Below are 20,923 nucleotides of genomic sequence, written 5' to 3'. Positions count from 1 at the left end.
CCTGATTAATGTTACAAGATACCTACCTCTTGTGCCTACCAGCTGCCCATGTATTAACTCACACCAAGTCCCGCTCACCCATCATCATTATCATCAGTCCCTCGAAGGGGGAAGGAGGGAACATCATAAGCAGAGCCACTGCCTACTGAATACAGTGCATCATGCATTCAGTTCTCCTTGTACCTGGATGGATCAATTCCAGCTCCTGAGGCTGAACAACATTTACAGTAACCTGGATATACAATGACTAAACAATGTGTCGAGGTGACCCAGCGCCGTGGATTACTAAAAAAATTAATGTTCTGAATCGATCAAGGAAAATGTAATCTCGGTGCTATTAAGTTCTTGCTATTAACCGACTCTTTTCCGCCTCATCCCCAGTAACAAAAAAATAATTCATCAAGAACCTCAAAAAGACCACGCTGGAAACACACAGCCGGTCTGAAAGTGACTGAAAAGAGAAAAGGCAACTTAATGTTTCAGGTGGAGACTCTTGTCAGAATGTTGTGTATTCTGGTACAGGATCTCATCATCGGCAGTCTCTCGAAATTGAGGAAGACTTGCTTCCACTCTAAAAATGAGTTCTCAGGTGACTGAACAGTTCAATAAGGGAATCACAGTCTCTGTCACACAGACTCGTTGAAGGGTGCGTGGGAAGTCTGGTTTGCCGCACGCTCCTTCCGCTTGTTTTCTGTATGCTCTCGGCGACGAGACTCGAGGTGCTCAGCGCCCTCCCGGATGCTCTTCCTCCACTTAGGGCGGTCTTTGGCCGGGGACTCCCAGGTGTCAGTGGGGATGTTGCATTTTATCAAGGAGGCTTTGAAGGTGTCCTTGAAACGTTTCCTCTGCCCACTTGGGGCTCACTTGCCGAGTAAAGCGCTTGCTTTGGGAGTCTTGTGTCAGGCATGCGAACAATGTGGCCCGCCCAACGGACTGGTCGATTGTTGTCAGTGCTTCGATGCTGGGAATGTTGGCCTGATCGAGGCCACTAACATTGGTGCATCTGTCCTCCCAGGGGACTTGCAGGATCTTCCGGAGACGACGCTGGTGGTATTTCTCCAGTGATTTGGGGTGTCTACTGTATACGGTCCACATCTCTGAGTAATACAGGAGGGTATCACTACAGCCCTGTAGACCATATGCTTGGTGCCAGATTTGAGGGCCTGACCTTCGAACAGTCTCTTCCTCAGGCGGCCGAAGGCTGCGCTGGCGCACTGGAGGTGGTGTTAAACCTTGTCGTCAATGTCTGCTCTTGCTGATAATAGACTCCCGAGGTATGGAAAGTGGTCCACGTTATCCAGGGCCTGTCCACTACGGGGTACAACGGACATGATCTTTATGGCGCGACAACTTCAAGAGAAATGCAGGGAACAGCACCAACCCTTGTACATGGCCGCCTTTGACCTTACAAAGGCCTTTGACACTGTTAACCGCGAGGCGCTATGGAGCGTCCTTCTCCGTTTCGTCTGCCCCTAAAGGTTTGTCGCCATCCTCCGCCTGCTCCACGACGATATGCAAGCTGTGATCCTGACCAACGGATCCACCACAGACCCAATCCATGTCCGGACCGGGGTCAAGCAGGGCTGCGTCATCATGCCAACCCGCTTCTCGATCTTCCTCGCTGCAATGCTCCACCTCACACTCAACAAGCTCCCCGCTGGAGTGGAACTAAACTATAGTGGGAACCTGTTCAACCTTTGTCGCTTCCAGGCCAGATGCAAGACCGTCCCATCCTCTGTCGTTGAGCTACAATATGCAGACGACGCTTGCGTCTGCGCACATTCAGAGGCGGAACTCCGTCATAGCTCACCTATCACCCCTGTGCTCGCTGACATACATTGATTAACGGGAACCAATGTCTTAATTTTAAAATTCTTATCCTTATTTTCAAATCCCTTTCTGGCCTAGCCCCTCCCTATCTCTGTAATCTTCTCCAATCGCACAGCCTCAGAGACGTCTGCGCTCCTCTAATTCTGCCCTCTTGAGCATCCCTGATTATAATCGCTCAACCATTGGTGGCCGTGCCTTCTGTTGCCTAGTCCCCAAGCTCTGGAACTCCCTGCATAAACCTCTCCGCCTCTCTACCCCTCCTTCCTCCTTAAAAAGGGGTCTTCTTATAAGGCTTCTTATAAGGGGTTATGGAGAGCGGGCAGGGAAGTGGACCATGATAGGATCGGCCATGATCATATAAATGGCGGAGCAGGCTCAAAGGTCCGTATGGCCTACTCCTCCTATTTCTCCTGTGCTAATTTCTACTTGTGCGGCTCGGTGTAAGATTTTTTATCTCAAAATACTCCTGTGAAGCGCCTTGGGACGTTTCACTACATTAAAGGAACTATATAACTACAAGTCATTATTGTTGTACGAGGTGATCTCTGTCCAGGTCAGAAATAGGCCCAGCTCTCGCTAAAGGAATTCAGCAAGTCAGCGTTCACTGCACGGACTAGCAAACTGTTCCACAGACCCTCTATTCTCTGGGAAAAGAACCACCTCCGAACATCTAATGTACTTCTGTCCTTGCATAACGTGTAAGAGTGACCCCTGGGTGTTGGTTGCCTAACCTTTGAGACAAATCCTGCAGCATAGTGAAGAGTTCTTGTTGACTCACGGTAGATCATTATTTGTGCTCCAGGAAAATGGTTCTTGAAGATTTTGAGATGTTCTGGTTTTAGCCTTGTATAATAGGCATGTTAAATGTCCAAACAGCCATGGTGTAGGTATTTTAACACCCACCGCTGCAATTATAGACCCTGCCCTCCCAAACTGGAGGTTACTTTGAGTTATATAGGATAAAGTACTGGAGGGAGAAATCTATTGTTCTTGGTAATGGTGCGAGCAATTTGAATTAAGAATAACACACAAGTGTCAGCTGTGGCTCAGTGGGTAGTGCACTCGCCTCTGACACTCCCAGTGCAGTGCTGAGGGAGCGCCGCACTGACGGAGGTGCCGTCTTTCAGATGAGACGTTAAACCGAGGTCCTGTCTGCTCTCTCAAGTGAATGTAAAAGATCCCGTGGCACTATTTCGAAGAAGAGCAGGGGAGTTATCCTCGGTGTCCTGGCCAATATTTATCCCTCAATCAAGAAAACAGAGTATCTGGTCACTATCACATTGTTGTTTGTGGGTGCTTGCTGTGCGCAAATTGGCTGCCGCGTTTCCCACATTATAACTTCAAAAAGTACTTCATTGATGATCGTGAAAGGCGCTATATAAATCCAAGTCTTTCTTTATAACGCAACATTAAAATATATTGGTTTAAGTGCAATTTATTCTGTCCTCATGTATTGGTACCAATGTATTAAATAAGTCAGGTGGCAGCCCTCGATCTTATAACGTGAGAGAGGAGTGTGTCTCAGTGACACGTTAATAGCTCTGTATTGGTTCACTTTCTTTGCATCGAGTCCCTGAGGAGACCAGGATGACTCCTTTGTGTTGGGTTCAACTACTTTGCAGACGCTCCCTGAGGTCTTTGTGTTGTCGTGGCAGCAGCAACAGCCTGCGTTCCGATTGGCTCTCTGTGGAGTGAGCCTGGGGAGCCAGTCCTATAGCACATCAAATGCAGTCAAACTAGTTTGCAGAGTGGCTTTGGCTTGCTGTGTTAGAGGGGGGGACACTTTGCACAGGCCTATTGTGTAGGGTGGGTTTTTTGGTTTGTGTCAATTTCCTGCAATCTGGCGGTTGAGTGAAATAACGGGGAGGGCCCTGGAGCAGTGCAGGATGGTCCTACAGGCTGTAGGGAAGGCACTGGGATACAAGAAAAGGTAAGAAAATAAAAATCGGAATGAAGGAATTGTTCCAGGGAGTGTACAGCTGGATTGAAAGGAAGAATGGCACTGGAGCACGCTGTTGCAAACTTTGAATCAGACAGCAGATCCTTGGGAATCTAAATTTCTACCCCCACCCCCAAGATTTCTGTATTACAGTCTCCTAATTTGAAATCTCAGTCATTTGAAGTATAAATTCTTTGTATTCTCAGCTTCCCTTTTCAGTTATTGTTAACTGCTAGCAAAAGGGAACTAAAATGAGGGGGTGGAGAAAGTCAGTTTCTGGTCATCTAACCATAAAATGCTGAATATAAATTGTAATTTGGGGATAATCTGTTGAAAATGTTGTTGGAACTGGAGTATTGTTGGAAGGGATGATAAGTGAACCTGCGTTAAATGGTCTGGGTTGTGTTTGCTGCAGATATTTTGAAACGGTTAACTATCCAAACAGCCGACCACATCGTTCAGGCGTGCTGACTGTACTCACTGATGCAGTAATGGTGACACCAGGTGCGTGCACCGTCTCACTGAGCATTTCAGACTTTCAGCCACCTGAGTACAGTTTGTTCAAGCAGCAAGTTATTTTACTCGGCTGGGGTTTCTGTTCCTGACTAGTGCCAAAAGTGGATGTAAATGGATGTCAGATGAGAGCTAAATTGGGCTGACCAGTCTTTTGATAGTCACGTTCAAGGATAATGAAAGTGGGCACTTGGGAAAATACTGGCACAATGAAATTTTCAGGAGTGGAGGGGACTGTATTGTTTAAAATAAAAAATGTTCAGCTATATAACCTGTCTCGAGATCCACAGCTTCTGTTCGCAAATGGATTTGCGGCTGTTTCTTTGCACATCCTAAGTTTATTTAGGCTCTTCTCCTTTTACTAGTCCAGTTTTCTCCCTGCTCTCCTGAAAGCAGGCATTCCTGGGAGGATACAGATCCAATGGGCATTGAACCACTCTTCAGTTATGAGCCTAGAAAGCAAGTATAGTCGCGCCATTCAACTATCTGGGCATTGCAGCCGAGCCTCGTCCTATCCTCACCTAATGTCCAATTACCAGAGTTTTCAGCAGCGATGACTGGATAGGGATTAGGAGTGGAAGCCCCAGCCAGATATCCTGTTCCTAGTGCAGAAATGTTGAGGCCAGTTGTAGGATCCACATTGCTCCCCCGGTTGAAATCAGTCCAACTCAGAGTGGCGATGGAACTGGAGACCACCTGGTCTGTGCGGTTCAGGTACACTCCATATTTACTAACTTGAGTTGGCGGAGCAACTGGAAAAATAGCTACTAATTGGAACATTTTGAAGCATGCCATATAGTTTTGTGGGCTACTGTTTCATATTGCACACAGTCCTTCCTTTCTGCTGCTACGCTGTGTGATATTGAATGTTAATTTGAGATGTGCAGGAAGTTGACCAGAGCCTCTCCTTTGTTTTGTTGCTCTGTTTGGTGTCATGGATTTTTAGTAAAATTACAGGTTTACAAAGGGCAGGGGCAGTAGATAGTGAATAACTTTGCCAAATCTTTTTGATGTAAGTAACATTTTAACAAGAATTTTATTAAACAGTAGCCTGTGTACTTTAAAAATGTTGCCAAGTCTAATGGGTGGCCGCATACTCTCGTATAGCTGAATTAATTTGATACTTCAACGTAATGTAAACATGCATGTTTCTCTTACTCTAAAACTGGAGCATTATTCTGCAAAACCCTCTTCTCGTATTGGGTAGCTCAATTAAACTTTTTGGCCGTGTAATATAGTAAGGACAGTACATAAGAAATGGGAAAAGCCATTGGGCCCAATAAGCCCATTATTATTTCAGGGATCAGTCCCATCTACCTGCCATCTCACAAGATTTGTCAATCCCTTTGCTCTCCAGAACTCATCTAACTTTCTCCATGTTATCTGCTGCAATGGCCTTCCCTGGTAACTTATTCAACAATGTTGTTCTACTTTGGGTGAAAAGTTCCATGTGATTTCCTTTCTTCTTGTTCGCTTGTGTTGCGTGGTATTTGCGTCCTTCACCATAGTTGCCGGGATCAATTTCCTAATCGGCAATTAGTTTAAAGCATCTCGGGCACACCCAGATTTTGTTCCTCCCACGATGGTAATGATGGTAGTAAATAAAAAAAATGGTAATGCCAGCTCTCAAACTGCACAGTATTTAAAAAATTGTGGGGATTGTGTTTGAGGCTGTGATACATTCTCCCGCTTTACAACATAGACTGAACCCCTCAAGCGTGTTACATATAAAGTATTTCATCTGGGCTGTTAACCCAAAAAGTGTGGAGTATATAATCCCCAATATGAGTGCATTTCAAATCGTGCAGTACAATACAGTTTGAACCTCCCTTATCCGGAATCCGGGACCTGGCCTGTTCTGGATAAGGGATTTTTCTGGACGATGGGTGGTCACGTAAAATTGGATGGTACAGGTACTGAGCAAAGGGATATTGGGGCTGGCTGGCTTGGGGCTGAGAGTGCGACAGAGAGATCATGGGGCGGGGGGGGGGGGGGTGAGGCCAGCGATTGCGGGAGTCGGCAGCGAGGAAGGACTTCAATTTGTTCATGTTGGAGCTCTGCACATGCGCCACCCGATGGCTGGAAATGGTTCTGGGTGAGGGGTGGTTCTGGATAAGGGATTCTGGATAAGGGAGGTTCAACCTGCACTACTTTATTTTAAGTTACAGGAACCTGCCAGAGGCAAGAGACAAATGTCCGAAACCACCCTATATTCCCAAATGTTACCCAGTGCTGCTAAGCCTATCTAACATGTAGGAAAAAGGCAATGTACATTGTGCGATGTGCCTTGTCTGCGATGTTCTCATCATCTTAAATTGTCCCCAACATCCATAATCACCAGTATGTCACCCTAGTGTTATACAGTTCGAAATAATCTTAAAACCTGCATTTGGATTAAGAGAATCTCTAATTGTCGTATTGGTAAATTCTCCACAGTTTAGGAGGGCATATTTTGAAGATTTCACGCACCCACCGACCACCTTCTTTTCTGAAATACTGGTGACGACAGCCCATAATTTAGCTACATATAAGTTATAAAGAGTAACACAGGCTTGAATATGTACCTCTTACAGTCCAGCTATTTTGAGAAATTCTCAAACTAGTTTACATCAGTCTCCCTCCTCCAATGTATTGTTGCTTCATAGCATACTTCAGCCAGCCCAGCTTATGTGTTGTCTCCTCTAAATAATTAGAGATCACTTAAACAAAAAGTTACAAAAAAATCGGACTCTTCACTTTTTTTTCCTGGTAGTTTATTTTTGACTTTTAATTTGCTTACCCAATTCTTTTCCCTTTCTTTTCTGAAAGATTTTCTAGGTACAGACACTTGGGAATAGAAAATAATGTGCGTTGTACCTGTTTTTCGGACATAAAGCAGGCAGGGGGGTTCTGTTTGGCATGCTCTTGCTTCTATTTCTCATGCCCATAGTCCTTGCAATCACCACCCCTCCCCCGCCCCCGTTATCCGCTCCAGCCTCCCTCTTGGAACATACCCGGACAACCGCTGGCAAGGCAGACTGCCCAAAATAGATATTTCCCATGGTTCGAATTATCTGTGCAGGTGCAACATCTGCCTCCAGCTTTCCTCGAATGTGTAAGTGAGGCCCGAGAGCCAATTCCTGGTGATTTTTAGGCCCAGACCAAAATCTACCCCTCGATATCTTCGTGGCCGTGTGGCCATTATTAATGTGCAGGTCTTGGCAGTGAGTGTCCACAATCTACTTTGGCCATCACTGCTGAAGATCATCCTGTCCACACCTGATGTCTATAAAGGCACACCTTCAGCACAGGGTTGCTGGACAGAGATCAGGAGCAGGAACCCTGGCTAACTCTCCCCTTCCCAGCCCAGCGACACGGCAGCTAATTGTAATGTCATTACCATCACCCTGACTGAAATCAGCTAACTGGGCACAGACTGGCATTTCTGACCTGCATGGTGCAGCTACTCGCTGTGGAACCAGTGATTTCTGATGACATAATGAGGGGAAACTAGTTATGAGCTGTTGGCCACAACTGGTCCTTAATGCACATATTGATCCCTTCAGACTGGATTCAGTTCAGCGTAAGGCTTACCAGAGACCATTTTTTTTTAAATTGTGTCTCAATGCTTTAAAATGATCTACAGGCATACATACTTCATATTAGCTTCAGAATTGCTGAAATAAGCAAAATTGCAAGAGTCGGCATAGGATAGAACTTCGAATCAATGCTCTCATACAGCCACTCGTCTTGTTCCCCCTTGCGCTGTTTTAACACTGGTGTTAATCTGCCCTTCAGACCAAAAAGCTCTACAATTTGATTACATTCGTAGTGGTGGTCGGGATACAATTGGCCCCCTCAACATTCTGAGTTAGGAGCAAACTCCTCCAAGGTTCCTACTCCTCACAATCGAGTAAGCCCTGGAAATAAGACAGAGCCTCACTGTGATGCCGCCCCCCCCCCCCCCCCGCAGTTAAATAGCTTGCCAATTCTCAAGTGTTTGGGTCCGCATATAAGGAATGGCCACTGGGTGTTGCTGTTTGACTCTCGGCCCTTTGTTCGTCTACTTGCTTGCTGCCAGTTATTAGACAGAACCTAGCCCAAACCCGCCTCACTGGCCACAAACCACCTCGGGCAAAGGGATTTACCCCCTCAGAGCCCATGTTCCATTACGTCATCATCTTCAATGGAGAAGAGGCGAGTAAAAGAAAATTAATTTTTTTTTAAACTGTAGCTCTCCACATTATAACCAGCTATTGTGACGGTTAACTTCCCCATCTGTGGAACAGTGTCTTGCATTTTCAATATTCAGTGACAAATGGTTTGGAATGACTTGTAAAAACATAGAAGGGCTCATTCCTTACTATCAAAACTGCCAAATTCCCTCAAGGTGGAGATCTTTGGAAGATGCAAAAGAGACGCCTTTTATGTGATTTCTACAAAATTCCCTAACCCTCTGGGTAGTCAGTAAATCCCTTTGCCGGAGGTAGTTTGCGGTCACTGAGGCGGGTTTGGGCCAGGTGCTGTCTAATAACTGACAGTAAGCAAGCAGTGGAGTAGACAAAAGAGGGGTTGAGAGTCAAACAGCAATAATTAATCGTGGAATGCAGCAAGCCTGAACTCGAATGGCAGCAGCAGCCCCAAGGAATTCTGCACACTCCGTGTTATAGAGCTGAAAACAATCTTTTCACGGTATCTGACCTTTTTTCTTTCTTTCCTCTTGCTTGTGCCTGCATGCACTTGTTTGCGCGCTCTTTCTTTTTTCTCGTTTGTCCTTTTTTTAATCTCCCCTTTTTCTCATTTTTTGTTTCTTTCTCCTCTCTCTCTAAATCAATTTAGCATTCGATTCTCAAAATAAGTTGTTTTCTCGCAGTGACATCGATATGTTTCCAGAGAAGATGACAGCACAGGAAATAGCAATAACTGCCAATTAAAGGGATTGGTCATTTGGGAGTGGAGAGATAATAGGCATGGCTCCAAACAGTCCAAGTTGATAAACCTAGTCATCACATTTTAATTGCTGCCTCACTTTATAAAAAAACTGATCAGATCTCCATTCCTTTGTTACCTCCAGACTTGACTATTCCAACGCATTCCTGGCCTCCCACGTTCTACCCTACGTAAACTAGAGGTGATCCAAAACTCAGTTGCCCGTGACCTCACTCGTACCAAATCCCGCTCACCCATCACCCCTGTGCTCGCTGACCTACATTGGCTCCCGGTTAAGCAGCGCCTCGATTTCAAAATTCTCATCCTTATTTTCAAATCCCTCCATGGCCTTGCCCCTCCCTATCTCTGTAATCTCCTCCAGCCCCACAACCCCCCGAGATGTCTGCGCTCCTCTAATTCTGTCCTTTTGAGCATCCCTGATTATAATCGCTCAACCATTGGTGGCTGTGCCTTCTGTTGCCTGGGCCCCAAGCTCTGGAACTCCCTCCCTAAACCTCTCCGTCTCTCTTTCCTCTTTTCTTTGACCAATCTTCCTGCCCTAATTTCTACTTGTGCAGCTCGGTGTCAAATTAAAAAGAAAAATCTCAATACTCCTGTGAAGCGCCTTGCGATGTTTCACTACTTTTAAGCGATATATAAATTCACGTTGGTGGTGGTGTTGCTCACAAGTAGACGGGGTTACAGATCAGGAAACTATGCAGTTGGATGGGAAATGGAGCATAGGGAACTGAGCAGCCAGGTGAGAAGTGCAAGACTGAGTCAGGAATCGCAACAGTCGGACAAAGCGCGAGTTGACATATGGATGGAGCAATACGCGAGACCTCAGTTGAAATTGATGGAATGGGTTTGGTTTCCTATTTTCTTGGAGCTGGGAGCAGCAACATCCTAGGGCTGAGGCAGGTGGAGATGCTTGAGCCCAGGCTAGAAGCAAAGGCTGGTGATCAGTTTTGTATAAGATGTTTCCATTATTATTTATTGTGTATAGCTAGTTGTCTGTCAAATGTTTAAAAAAGCTCATTCTGAGGTTATGGGCATTGCCAGAATTTATTGCCCATCACTAATTTCCCTTGAGAAGTTGGTGGTGAGTCATCGCCTTGAACCACTGCAGTCCGTGTGGTACAGGTACTCCCACAGTGCTGTTGGGGGCGGGGGGGAAGGGGGAGTGCTAGGATCTTGACCCAGTGACAATGAAAGAACGGCGATATATGTCCAATTTGGGATGGTGTGTTACTTGTAGGGAGATCTTTTAGGTTTATGGTATCCCACACACTTGTTACCCTTGTCCCTCCAGGGAGTGGAGCTCTGGTTTGGTACTGTTTAAGAAGCCTTCGTGACTTGCTGCCGGACACACTGCAGCCACGGTACACTGATGGTGGAGGAAGCGGATTTTTAAGGTGGTGGATTGGGTGCCAATCATGCAAACTGTTTTGTCCTGGATGGTGTCTAGCATCAAGCTCATAATTGTTTCCCTGGGTTTAAATTCGTCAGTCTTTCTACATCACCGGATTGGCAGCGGGGTGAATACACAGGGCTTGCAAACAGCAAGTCCTGGTCGGCACATTCTGTGAATGTACAATCCTGCTAGACTTATTAAAATCATGCCGCTCCCCTGCCCCACAGCTCTACAATGTGTTGATGGTCATTTGACCCTGAATAAGAGCAGTTATGGATGCATTCTGGGAGTTGGAAACCACAAGCCAGTGAATTCTGGGAGTTGACGTCTGCTAGCTAGATGGGCCTCTTCATTCAGGGTAGCTGAGAGCTGATACAGTGATAGCATAATAATAATTACGTAACTTTTCATGTATTATTTTTGGTAACTTAGGAGTGCTGACAAATCAAGATGGTGCCTGAAGGGATTTTGAAAAAAGATGTATTTTTTACAGATTTCATTATTCTGCTCTTCTCCCTGCTAATTGTTTTATTGGTAGCTGGCTGATGCTCAATTGGTGTATTTCGTAACTAGTTGGTGCTCATTTATTGATGATATCCCTACCTGTTTGGGTGTTCTTTGTTGCGGTTTTATTTAAGCCTGTCGGGTGTTACATGCTTTGCATCTGTGACATTGTGTCATTTTCAGGTGTGCTGAACAAGACTCTTAAAAATAGATTGTAATGTGTTAAAACATTGTAACCTTCGCTTTTGATTTCCCTCTTCTCCCGACCCCACCTCAAACTCACACAGCACAAGTCATTTCCTGAGTGGTAGAGTGGGCAAGACTTCTGCTGCTGCTGTAATGACCTTGTGTACTGAAGTGCATAGAAACGGCCAGAATCAGCTATCCTTTAAAGTGCATTTCTTGTGCTGCTGCATGTGGGAGCACCGGTGCATGAGCTCCACGGAAAACTGACGTGGCTTCAATACTCAGCTCCCAATTTCACCCACATTGTTTTCAGATGATTACTTATTTAGTTTATATTCTTGTGTTTCAAAAAAAATTGCTTCGTTTTCAGAATTTGATGTTTTCTCCTGTGTTTGTTTTCTTTTGGAGTTGGAATGCTGTGCGGTGAAAGGTGTCCAATGTGAGTCATTTAAACTGCATGGAAAGTTTGGTTCTGTTTATGTGTAATCTCCTTGTGTCAGGGATGCATTATTGCAAGGGAGAGATGAGTGAGGAGGCACAGACCATGATAGAGAATTGTAATAATCATAAGTAGGAAAGTGACTACAGAAGGGAACTGGACAAGGCAGCGGCTGGTAGGGTTCTCAGCTCTGATTGGACATGTTCCTGGAGGTGTCATCACATGGCCTACTGTCTCCAACTGCCCCGCCGCACATTCCTACCTGCATTTCTTGAGCGCCTTTCACAACCAACTGACGTCTCAAAGCACTTTCAGCCAATGAAGTACTTTTCGAGTGTAGTCACTGTTGTAATGTGGGAAACGCAGCAGCCAACTTGCGCACAGCAAGCTCCCACAAACAGCAATGTGATAATGACCGGAGAATCTGTTTTTGTTATGTTGATTGAAGGATAAATATTAGCCCCAGGACACCGGGGATAACTCCCTTGCTTTTCTTCGAAATAGTGCCGCAGGATCTTTTACGTCCACCTGAGAGAGCAGACGGGGCCTCGGTTTATGCCTCATCTGAAAAACAGCACCCCCAACAGTGCAGCGTTCCCTCAGCACTGCACTGCAGTGTCAGCCTAGGGTTTTGTGCTCCAGTCCTTGGAGTGGGGCTTGAACCCACAACCTTCTGATGCAGAGGCGAGTGTGCTGCCCACTGAACCACGGCTGACACCTATAGTCACCTTTCCATGCCAGTCAGAAAGCGAATAGACTTTTCATTACCCGACTAGATGATTTTTGACCGTCAGTCAGCCTTTCTCCCCATCCCAAATATTTTTATTACTAATAATCAGAGAATTAAAAAAAAATTAAATTGCTGCTATAATATTTCTCCTGGGTTGCTTGCAGCAGTGCGCTGGGCATTAGTTTTTCATTCCTGGAGACTCCAGGGCGACCCTGGCAGTTAGTAACCGGGACTAGAGGCGGAACAGCGAGATTCAAGTCAATTCAAATAAAATGGAGGAGAGAAGCATCGCCTAATGAGAGAGAGAGAGAGTTTGTGGCCATGGGCGAGTTTGCAGATAAGTATGCCGTGTGGCAGTTAGAGAAATCACATGGTGCCCCAGCTTTGTAAACCGTTCAGGGAAAAAAAAATTCACGATTTTTGTTCTTGAGACTCCAAAGTGAAGGCCCATAGAGTTGGACACCAGGAGTAAAAAAGATAGAATATAACATTCAGACGAAAGGTCACAGACCTGAAACGTTACCACTCTTTCTCTCTCAACAGATGTTGCCTGACCTGCTGGTATTTCCAACATTTTCTGTTTTTATTCAAGCATTCAGTGATGGTTTATGGGATGTCATGATTGAGCTTTATAAGCCAGTAGGTTGTAGGAAATTGGAAAGACCAAGGGGGGGGCAGTGCCACTGTTTTCAGAAGCTGGGAAAGAACGAGTTAGAGTAAGAGATGGAGTAACGAGTCTTATTTTTAACACGCTGAGGAGAGGGAAAATGTTTAAGGTGGTTCATTATGCAGCTTGGGAGGAACATGGGAATATAGTCAGAGGAGCATAGATAAATTGTTTTGAAGCGATAAGGAAGGGCGGAAGATGTTGGGAGGGGGCATGCAAGAGAAAAATCAGTATTCTTGAATCCTGTCGAGGAGTGAGAGAGGGCTGTTAGAGTCTCTGAAGGTATGGGACGAATGTTCCAAATGTTTGATGGACTTTGGTTTATATTATGTTACAGTATAAATAAGAAATGGATTAGAGTCCTGTTGCACACAATACTTATCTGACCATCAAACTCTCGTACCACTGCTGGTGGCTGCTTATATACACTATTAATGAGGTGGTGCTCTCTGTAGTGCAGTAGTTTGATATTAAACTGAATGGAATGTACTAATGGTGGTAGACTAGAATAACAGAGAACATCCCTGACTTGTACCTACAATTAAAAGGAACTTGTTTTATGCTACAATACTTGCAACCTAGTTCTGATTTTATTTATCGTTTTTCTTTTTCTTTCTCTCTCTCTCTCTCTCTCTCTCAGGAAGACTGCAAAATCAAAGCCAGATGATAAATTGCCTTCGACGGAAGAGAAGAAATTGTATCTGGATGCTGAGTACACCGTGGCCCGGGTTTCTGATGCCGATTTGCCCATGCTTGTGACCTTGCCCAGTGAAATCGACCAGAATGAATGGTTGGCCAATAACAGTGAGTAGACTCAACAGTAAGCTAAAGGTTAGCGGCAAGAGAATGGTATGGTGACACCGTGAGTTGGTGCTTCAGGGGTAATGTTTGATAGGCTTTGGTGTTTATTCTCCTCCAATTTTCCATACAATGGGCCGGGTTTTCGGCGAAAATGGTAACGATACGTCAAAATTAGCGTTTACGTTGCACTACCGTTTTTAGGCCGAACTTTGGACCTTCACGTTGGTAAAGGAATCGTTGCACGACTATTCATGGCGCAATCCGCGAGTTTCGGCAACTTTAGTCCAGGGCCGGGAGCGCTGCGAGAGATGCCTGGGGGGGGGGGTCTATTTTTTTTTAATTCCGAAAAACATTTACAAGACCCTTATCTATTGAATCACTGAAAAAAAAATATTAACTTTAACTTACCTTTTTTGCAGGTTTTCATGCTTACCGCTGCTGGCAGGGCTGCACCAACAGGTTTGACCTGTCTCTATTCTGGGCGCGGTGTACGGGTCGGGAGAGTGCTGAAAGTACCACGCAAACGCAAACCGCGTCATTGCATGTTGGTGCACCTCTCCCCGGCGGTACTTGGAAGCGCCGCCGCATACAGGCACCCGAGGGTCGCCGCGGTGCGAACCCGGTCGCAAACCTGCTAAAAATCCGGCCCAATGAGTTCTGAGTTTTGTCCAGGCAAAGGCTAGCCATTTCCCAAGGGGGAGGTGGTGGTGGAATTAGAATTGGTGAGCCAATCATCTTGTAGGCTGCACTTGTATCTCTCCCAGTGGCTCTCTGAGGGAGGTCATTTGCAAAGGTCTGGGAGAATGTCAGTTGGTTCTCTTCCTTTTGTCCAAGAAATGGTGCTTGGTATAGAAAGCTCTAAAGGAGAAGGAGGAGAAATGTATAGATTAAAAATTACATTCAGTACTAGTTAACAATCTCACTTGCTGATGTATTTGTAGCTTAGGGGTGCAAGAAGGTTGGAAGAATTATTGATAGTATTTGGTCAAATAAAGAGAGATGAGGAAGATTCTGACGGGGAGGGGATGAGACCGAAATCATTTGTACACTTTTCACATCTCTCTAAAATACCCAAAGTGCTTTGCACACAGTCAATTACTTCTCAGCTACAATTACTTTAAAGTCTCTATTATATGGGCAAATGTAGCAAACATTGTGCACATGGGAAGATCCCACAAACAGCAAAGAAATGAGTAACCATTACTTTGTTTTAGTGTTGCTGGTTAAGGGAGCACTGTTATCCAGGACACTGTCTGCTGTTCTTTGAACACTGCCATGGGATCTTTAATGCCCACAAGCTAGGTGATCGGGCCTTGCTTAAATGTCTCCACTGAAGGTTGTCACCTCTGACATTGTAGTCCTTCCTCAGTCCTGCACCAACTGGCCCTGGTGAGACCGCACCTGGAGTAGTGTGCACAGTTTTGGTCTCCTTACCTAAGGAAGGATGTACTTGCCATAGAGGGAGTGCAGTGAAGGTTCACCAGACTGATTCCTGGGATGGGGGGATTGTCCTATGAGGAGAGATTGAACAGACTAGGCCTATAAATAGAGTTTAGAAGAAACATACAAAATTCTTACAGGGCTTGACAGGATAGATGCAGGGAGGATGTTTCCCCTTGGCTGGGGAGTCTAGAACCAGGGGTCACAGTCTCAGAATAAGGGATCGAGATGAGGAGAAACCTCTTCACTCAGAGGGTGGTGAATCTTTGGAATTCTCTACCCCAGAGAGCTGTGGAGGCTCAGTTGTTGAGTATATTCAAGACAGAGATTGATAGACTTTTGGATATTATGGGAATCAAGGGATATGGGGATAGTGCAATAAAGTGGAGCTAAGGTAGAAGATCAGCCATGGTCTCATTGAATGATGGAGCCGGCTCGAGGGGCTGAATGGCTTGTTCTTGCTCCTAATGTTTTTATGTTAAAGTGTCCGACTGGATTATGTGCAGGAGTGGGGCTTGAGCCCATACCTTTCCGACTCCAGCAACAGTGTTACTAGCTGTGCCAAGCTGTGACACCCTTTACTGTTAAAGTACTTTCAATCCACTTTTTACCCTGTAAAAGTACACCAGCTATTTGTACCAAAATATCACGGGCGTTAAACACTGAGAAAGTGTCATCTCAGCAAATTGTTCTTCCATACTACTTGTGGGTCCCTTTATCATCATGATGAAATGAAATACAGAGATCGAATTCAAAAAATTGAAACCGAAATGCTTGCAATACACATCATGTCTGTCAGCATCTGGCAGGTTAATGGTTTGGGAGTACAGCCTTCAGCTGATAGGAAATCTGTTTTAGATGCTGAATGGCGTGCAGTGTTCACAGACTTTTTTTTATTTTTACCCTTTCACTTCCTTATCGTTTTCTTTCTCACAAGCAATATCTTCCTTTCCTTGCTTATTACAGCCCATATACACTTGTGGTGAGCAGGACGCTGCTTTATGGGGGCTGAATGAGGCACATCTTGTTTTTGCTAAATAGGGGGTGTTGCAGGAGTTTTGAGCATCACATTCTACGCTTGCACCTTTCTTTCTGCGTAAACCACAAATCAGTGGCCTTGACTGCGAGTCCCTGGAGGGCTCAGTAAACGTATAACCTGTTTCTTATGTAATCTGTGCTGGTAATGCATTCTTTCCTCAATGATGGGGCACTAATCAAGAACTGAACTGGAAACTCTCCCGCTTCCTCCTCCAGGCAGTGAAGCCATTAAACTACAGTATTGATTTCCCATTCTGTTGCTTTGTACCATCGTGAACACTCTCATTAAAGACCTGTTGTGCTTCTTTCTTGACTGCAACACCATCATTCAAATTAATTTCCAGTAGGCTGCATTGGTCGAGTTGTCAGTAGGATTGTAAATCTCTCTACGGACTTTGAGCACCTTTACGGAGACCGGAAAGATATTAATGTATGACAATTGGCCTTGTGCTCCTTGGATGGTTTACAGGGTATAAGTGCACTGCAAGGTGTGGTACTGAGCCATTCAGACCAGGAGCTGATTCCCAGCTTGTGCAAAGTTAGCTGATGTCAGCCTGGTCAATGGTAGGTTTACCAACAGTTGGCCTCAGCACCTTTGCATTCGGAAGAGGAAAATTCAGCTATCCAGTGATCCCTGCTGGACTTTGGGAGAGGACGATATGCAGTTGGCTGTGACTTCCTCCACAGTTGAATAGCCTGCAGGCACGCTAGGCTCACGCATTGAATGAGGTACTAAGGGCTGCTGGTGCCCATGAAGGCAGTTCAGAGAAGGTTCACTAGATTGATTCCGGGGATGAGGGGGTTGACTTATGAGGAACGGTTGAGTAGGTTGGGCCTCTGCTCGTTGGAATTCAGAAGAATGAAAGGTGATCTTATCGAAACGTATAAGATTATGAGGGGTCTTGACAAGGTGGATGCAGAGAGGATGTTTCCACTGATGGGGGAGACTCGAAATAGGGGGCATTATCTTAGAATAAGGGGCTGCCCATTTAAAACAGAGATGAGGAGAAATTTCTTCTGAGGATTGTAAATCTGTGGAAGTCAGAGAGCTTTGGAAGTTGGGACATTGAATAAATTTAAGACTGAGATAGATAGTTTCTTAAGCGATAAGGGAATAAGGGGTTATGGGGAGCAGGCAGGGAAGTGGACCCGAGTCCATGATTGGATCAGCCATGATCGTATTAAATGACGGAGCAAGCTCGAGGGGCTGTATGGCCTACTCCTGCTACTATTTCTTATGTTCTTATTAATCATATTCCAAAAAGAGCCAGCACCTTGAGAAGGTTATTTATATGCAGGGTGGGGGGGATGGTGGTGAGGGCAGGGAAGATTTGAAATACTGACACAACCTGATGCGAGAGACCGATCTCACGGAGAGGAGGGATCCGGCTTTCTGACTAGTTTTATATGTGGTTAGCTTTTTATTGCAGGTAAGCTGTTGGGAAGGGGGGAGCTCATAAATGGAGGCAAGATACTTCCCTACAAGGAGGAAGGGAAAACAGAGGGACGAGGCATCTGGGGCTGGCCTGTCAGAAATTGAGAGTTCTTGGAAAGAGCCCTTGGAGCAGATTACTCACTGACGTAGAATAATGTGTGACATATGGAGAAATAATAGATCTAAAAACCATCAGAATTCTTTGATTTGATTCTAGTGTGTAAGTAACTCTTGGGTATCCATTATTATTCTTTATTGTCATAGAATCATAGACATTTGCGGCACAGAAGGAGGCCGTTCATCCCATCGTGTCTGTGCTGGCAGAAAAAGAGCTGTTCGGTCTAATCCCACTTTCCAGCTCTTCAATATATCAATAGATGTTAGTGCTATGGTCCAGATATGGGAGCTGTCATTGAGAGGGAGAAAATAGAGCAGAGCCTTGTTGTTACAAGAATTAATTTTGATTGTAACCCTGTGCCTCACACGTTGTTCCTAATTACTTTTGTTTGGATAGCGATGACATTCTTCAACCATATAAACCTGCAGTACAGCGCCATCTCCGAGTTCTGCACAGCAGAGACCTGTCCAGTGATGAATGCGTGTAATACGTAAGTACTTTTCACTCGCTAAAGAATTGTGTGCAACGGATTTAAGTGTGTACTTAAGTTTACTTTTAAGTGGAACTACTCCCTACAGAGATATAATTCACTGAAAAGTTACATTTAAGGTGTAATTAACAGCTAATGCAGAGCATTAACACACAGCTCCACAGAGTGCAAGAAGCAATATGTGGAGTTCGGCCCATTCCTACAGATCGAGAAGGAGCATTGAAGGGAAAACCAGTTGATAAGGTTGAGGCTGTTAACTCACTTGCAGCTTGCCAGGCAGAGACCCTTGTTCCATTGGTCTGGGCTGGATGAAAACGCTGAGAACAGCACCCAGTTCCTTGGATTTTACTGTTGAAATGGTGGCACTGCAGAGCAGCATGGGGGGGTCAATCCACTGCCTTTTTTGGCTCTAGTTGGTTCAGGCAAATCCAAGTAAGGTGAAGGGGGAGAAAGAATGAACATCATCTCCCTAATAACCAAAAAAATAATAATTTCATCTTCTCCAGTGATGTGGCAGGCAATCTGTCCCTATCTCAGGCAGTGTTGCTGTCCAACCAACAACAATAACTTGTATTTATATAGCGCCTTTAACCTAGTGAAACGTCCCGAGGCACTTCACAGGAGTATTATGCGCTAAAGATTTGACACCGAGCCGCACAAGTAGAAATTAGCGCTGGTGACCAAAAGCTTGGTCAAAGATGTATGTCTTACGGCGCGTCTTGAAGGAGGAAAGAGAGGCGGAGAGGTTTAGGCAGAGAGTTCCAGAGCTTGGAGCCTAGGCAACAGAAGGCACGGCCATCAATGGTTGAACGATTACAGTCAGGGAATCTCAGGAGGGCAGAATAAGATGAGTGGAGATATCTGGGGTGGGGGGGGTTGTGAGGCTGAAGGAGATTACAGAGATAGGGAGGGGCGAGGCCCTGGAGGGATTTGAAAATAAGGATGTGAATTTTGAAATCGAGACATTGCTTAACTGGAAGCTAATGTAGGTCAGCGAGTACAGGGGGTGATGGGTGAGCAGGACTTGGTGCGAGTTGGGACACGGGGCAACCAGCAAATCAAAGCAGCCCAAAAATGCATTCTAAAGCTGATTTTAAAAAAATCATTGACATGTATACATGGAGCATTCTCCAACCACAGCAAACTACAGTTTTGCAGTTAGTGCCTGATGATGATGACGCAACACCATTACCATCAAGAGTTCGAACACTCCTGCAAGAATAATCATGATGTTATGTTAACCTGGTTGATAGTATGGTCAGTGGAGCACACGTTAGTGTTTTTTCACCTGTCCTATTCCTAATGGTCACCGTTTTGATAGTTAGCGCTGTGCCAGTGTCCTTGTCACCCCGCTTACCTAATAGCATGTGGAGCTCCCCCAGTGGCTTGGAGCCAAAAAGCACCATGCGGCACCATGCAACATAAGCCACGATAGGTTCCCCCCGTTTGATACGTGGTATGTTGATCTCGATGGACAATGGTTTGGGTTCTGACGTTGGCCTCTGTACTGCTGGGCTCGAAAGGGATGAATAAGCCACAGTTGCCATTTCTGATAACTAACCCGCAGGAATCACCGAATTGTACCTTAAGATTAGAGCGAGAGACGATTTAGGAGTGGAATCAGGAAGCACTTTTTCCACGCAAAGGTTAGTGGAAATCCTTGCTTCCTCAAAAGATGCTGGATGCTGGGCTGATAGAAATTTTCAAGACTAAGATCAATAGATTTCTATTAGCTAAGCAATTTGGAACAAATGAAGGTAAATGGAGTTGAGGGACAGATCAGCTGTGATCCAATAGGATGGTCGAGGGGCCAAATAGCCGCCTCCTGTTTCTGTGTTCCTAAATATGCTTTTGTTGGTGTCAGGACAGCATTAGGCTCGCTGCGATGTTCTTCAGAGTTGAACAGTCTACAGATGCTCACTGATCCAGCTGGCACATGACGAAAGGCCAATCGGATGAGTTATTAAACTGTTGCTCATCCTGTCTCCTATAATTTGTTACAGTCAGTACTTCTGGACGGATGAGCGAGGGAAGAAAATAAAGTGTACTGCCCCACAGTATATCGACCTAGTGATGACGCACATCCAAAAACTACTGACCGACGAGGAGATCTTCCCGACCAAGTATGGTGAGTGTTTTGACTGAATGTAAAAAGTGCATTCCCATGTGTGATGGCCCGAAACCAAATATGCAAAACTCGAAGCTGGTTTGCTCCTACATCTGCTGCAAACTGACTTCTACTCTGGTTTTCATTCGAAAATGATTACTTGGCAACCGAGAATTGTAGTGATTTGTACGAACCTAGATGTATGTAATGTATTGGTGCCAAAACACTTTAACATCGTTTGTTACACTGCCTCAGATTGCGGGTGGTGGATCGGTGACTGACCTGTAACCATGGTGATAAACAGCTCAAAATCCTCTCTTCACATCCAGCAAAAGGAGGACAAATTCTATAATTGTTCTGTTTC

General features: G+C 45.2%; 1 protein-coding gene across 3 annotated transcripts in view; it reads left to right on the top strand.

Annotated features, from left to right (window-relative positions):
* LOC139230016 (MOB kinase activator 2-like) overlaps positions 1-20,923 on the top strand; it is a 71,107-nt gene that overhangs the window by 28,355 nt on the left and 21,829 nt on the right. For 2 of the 3 annotated variants that reach the window (XR_011587877.1, XM_070861739.1), the window contains exons 2-4: positions 13,771-13,934; positions 18,359-18,452; positions 20,456-20,580. Coding sequence is in view for 2 of the 3 variants with exons in the window: in XM_070861739.1 (XP_070717840.1) it covers positions 13,771-13,934; positions 18,359-18,452; positions 20,456-20,580 (383 nt within the window). In the remaining variant the exon portion in view is untranslated. Of the gene's footprint in view, positions 1-13,770; positions 13,935-14,350; positions 14,391-18,358; positions 18,453-20,455; positions 20,581-20,923 lie in introns of those variants that run through there. The other variant, XM_070861740.1, reaches the window with a different exon arrangement.

Source organism: Pristiophorus japonicus, chromosome 19 (genome assembly GCF_044704955.1).
Source record: "Pristiophorus japonicus isolate sPriJap1 chromosome 19, sPriJap1.hap1, whole genome shotgun sequence".
Lineage (NCBI taxonomy): Eukaryota > Metazoa > Chordata > Chondrichthyes > Pristiophoridae > Pristiophorus > Pristiophorus japonicus.
This window is presented reverse-complemented; position numbering and strand designations above follow the sequence as displayed.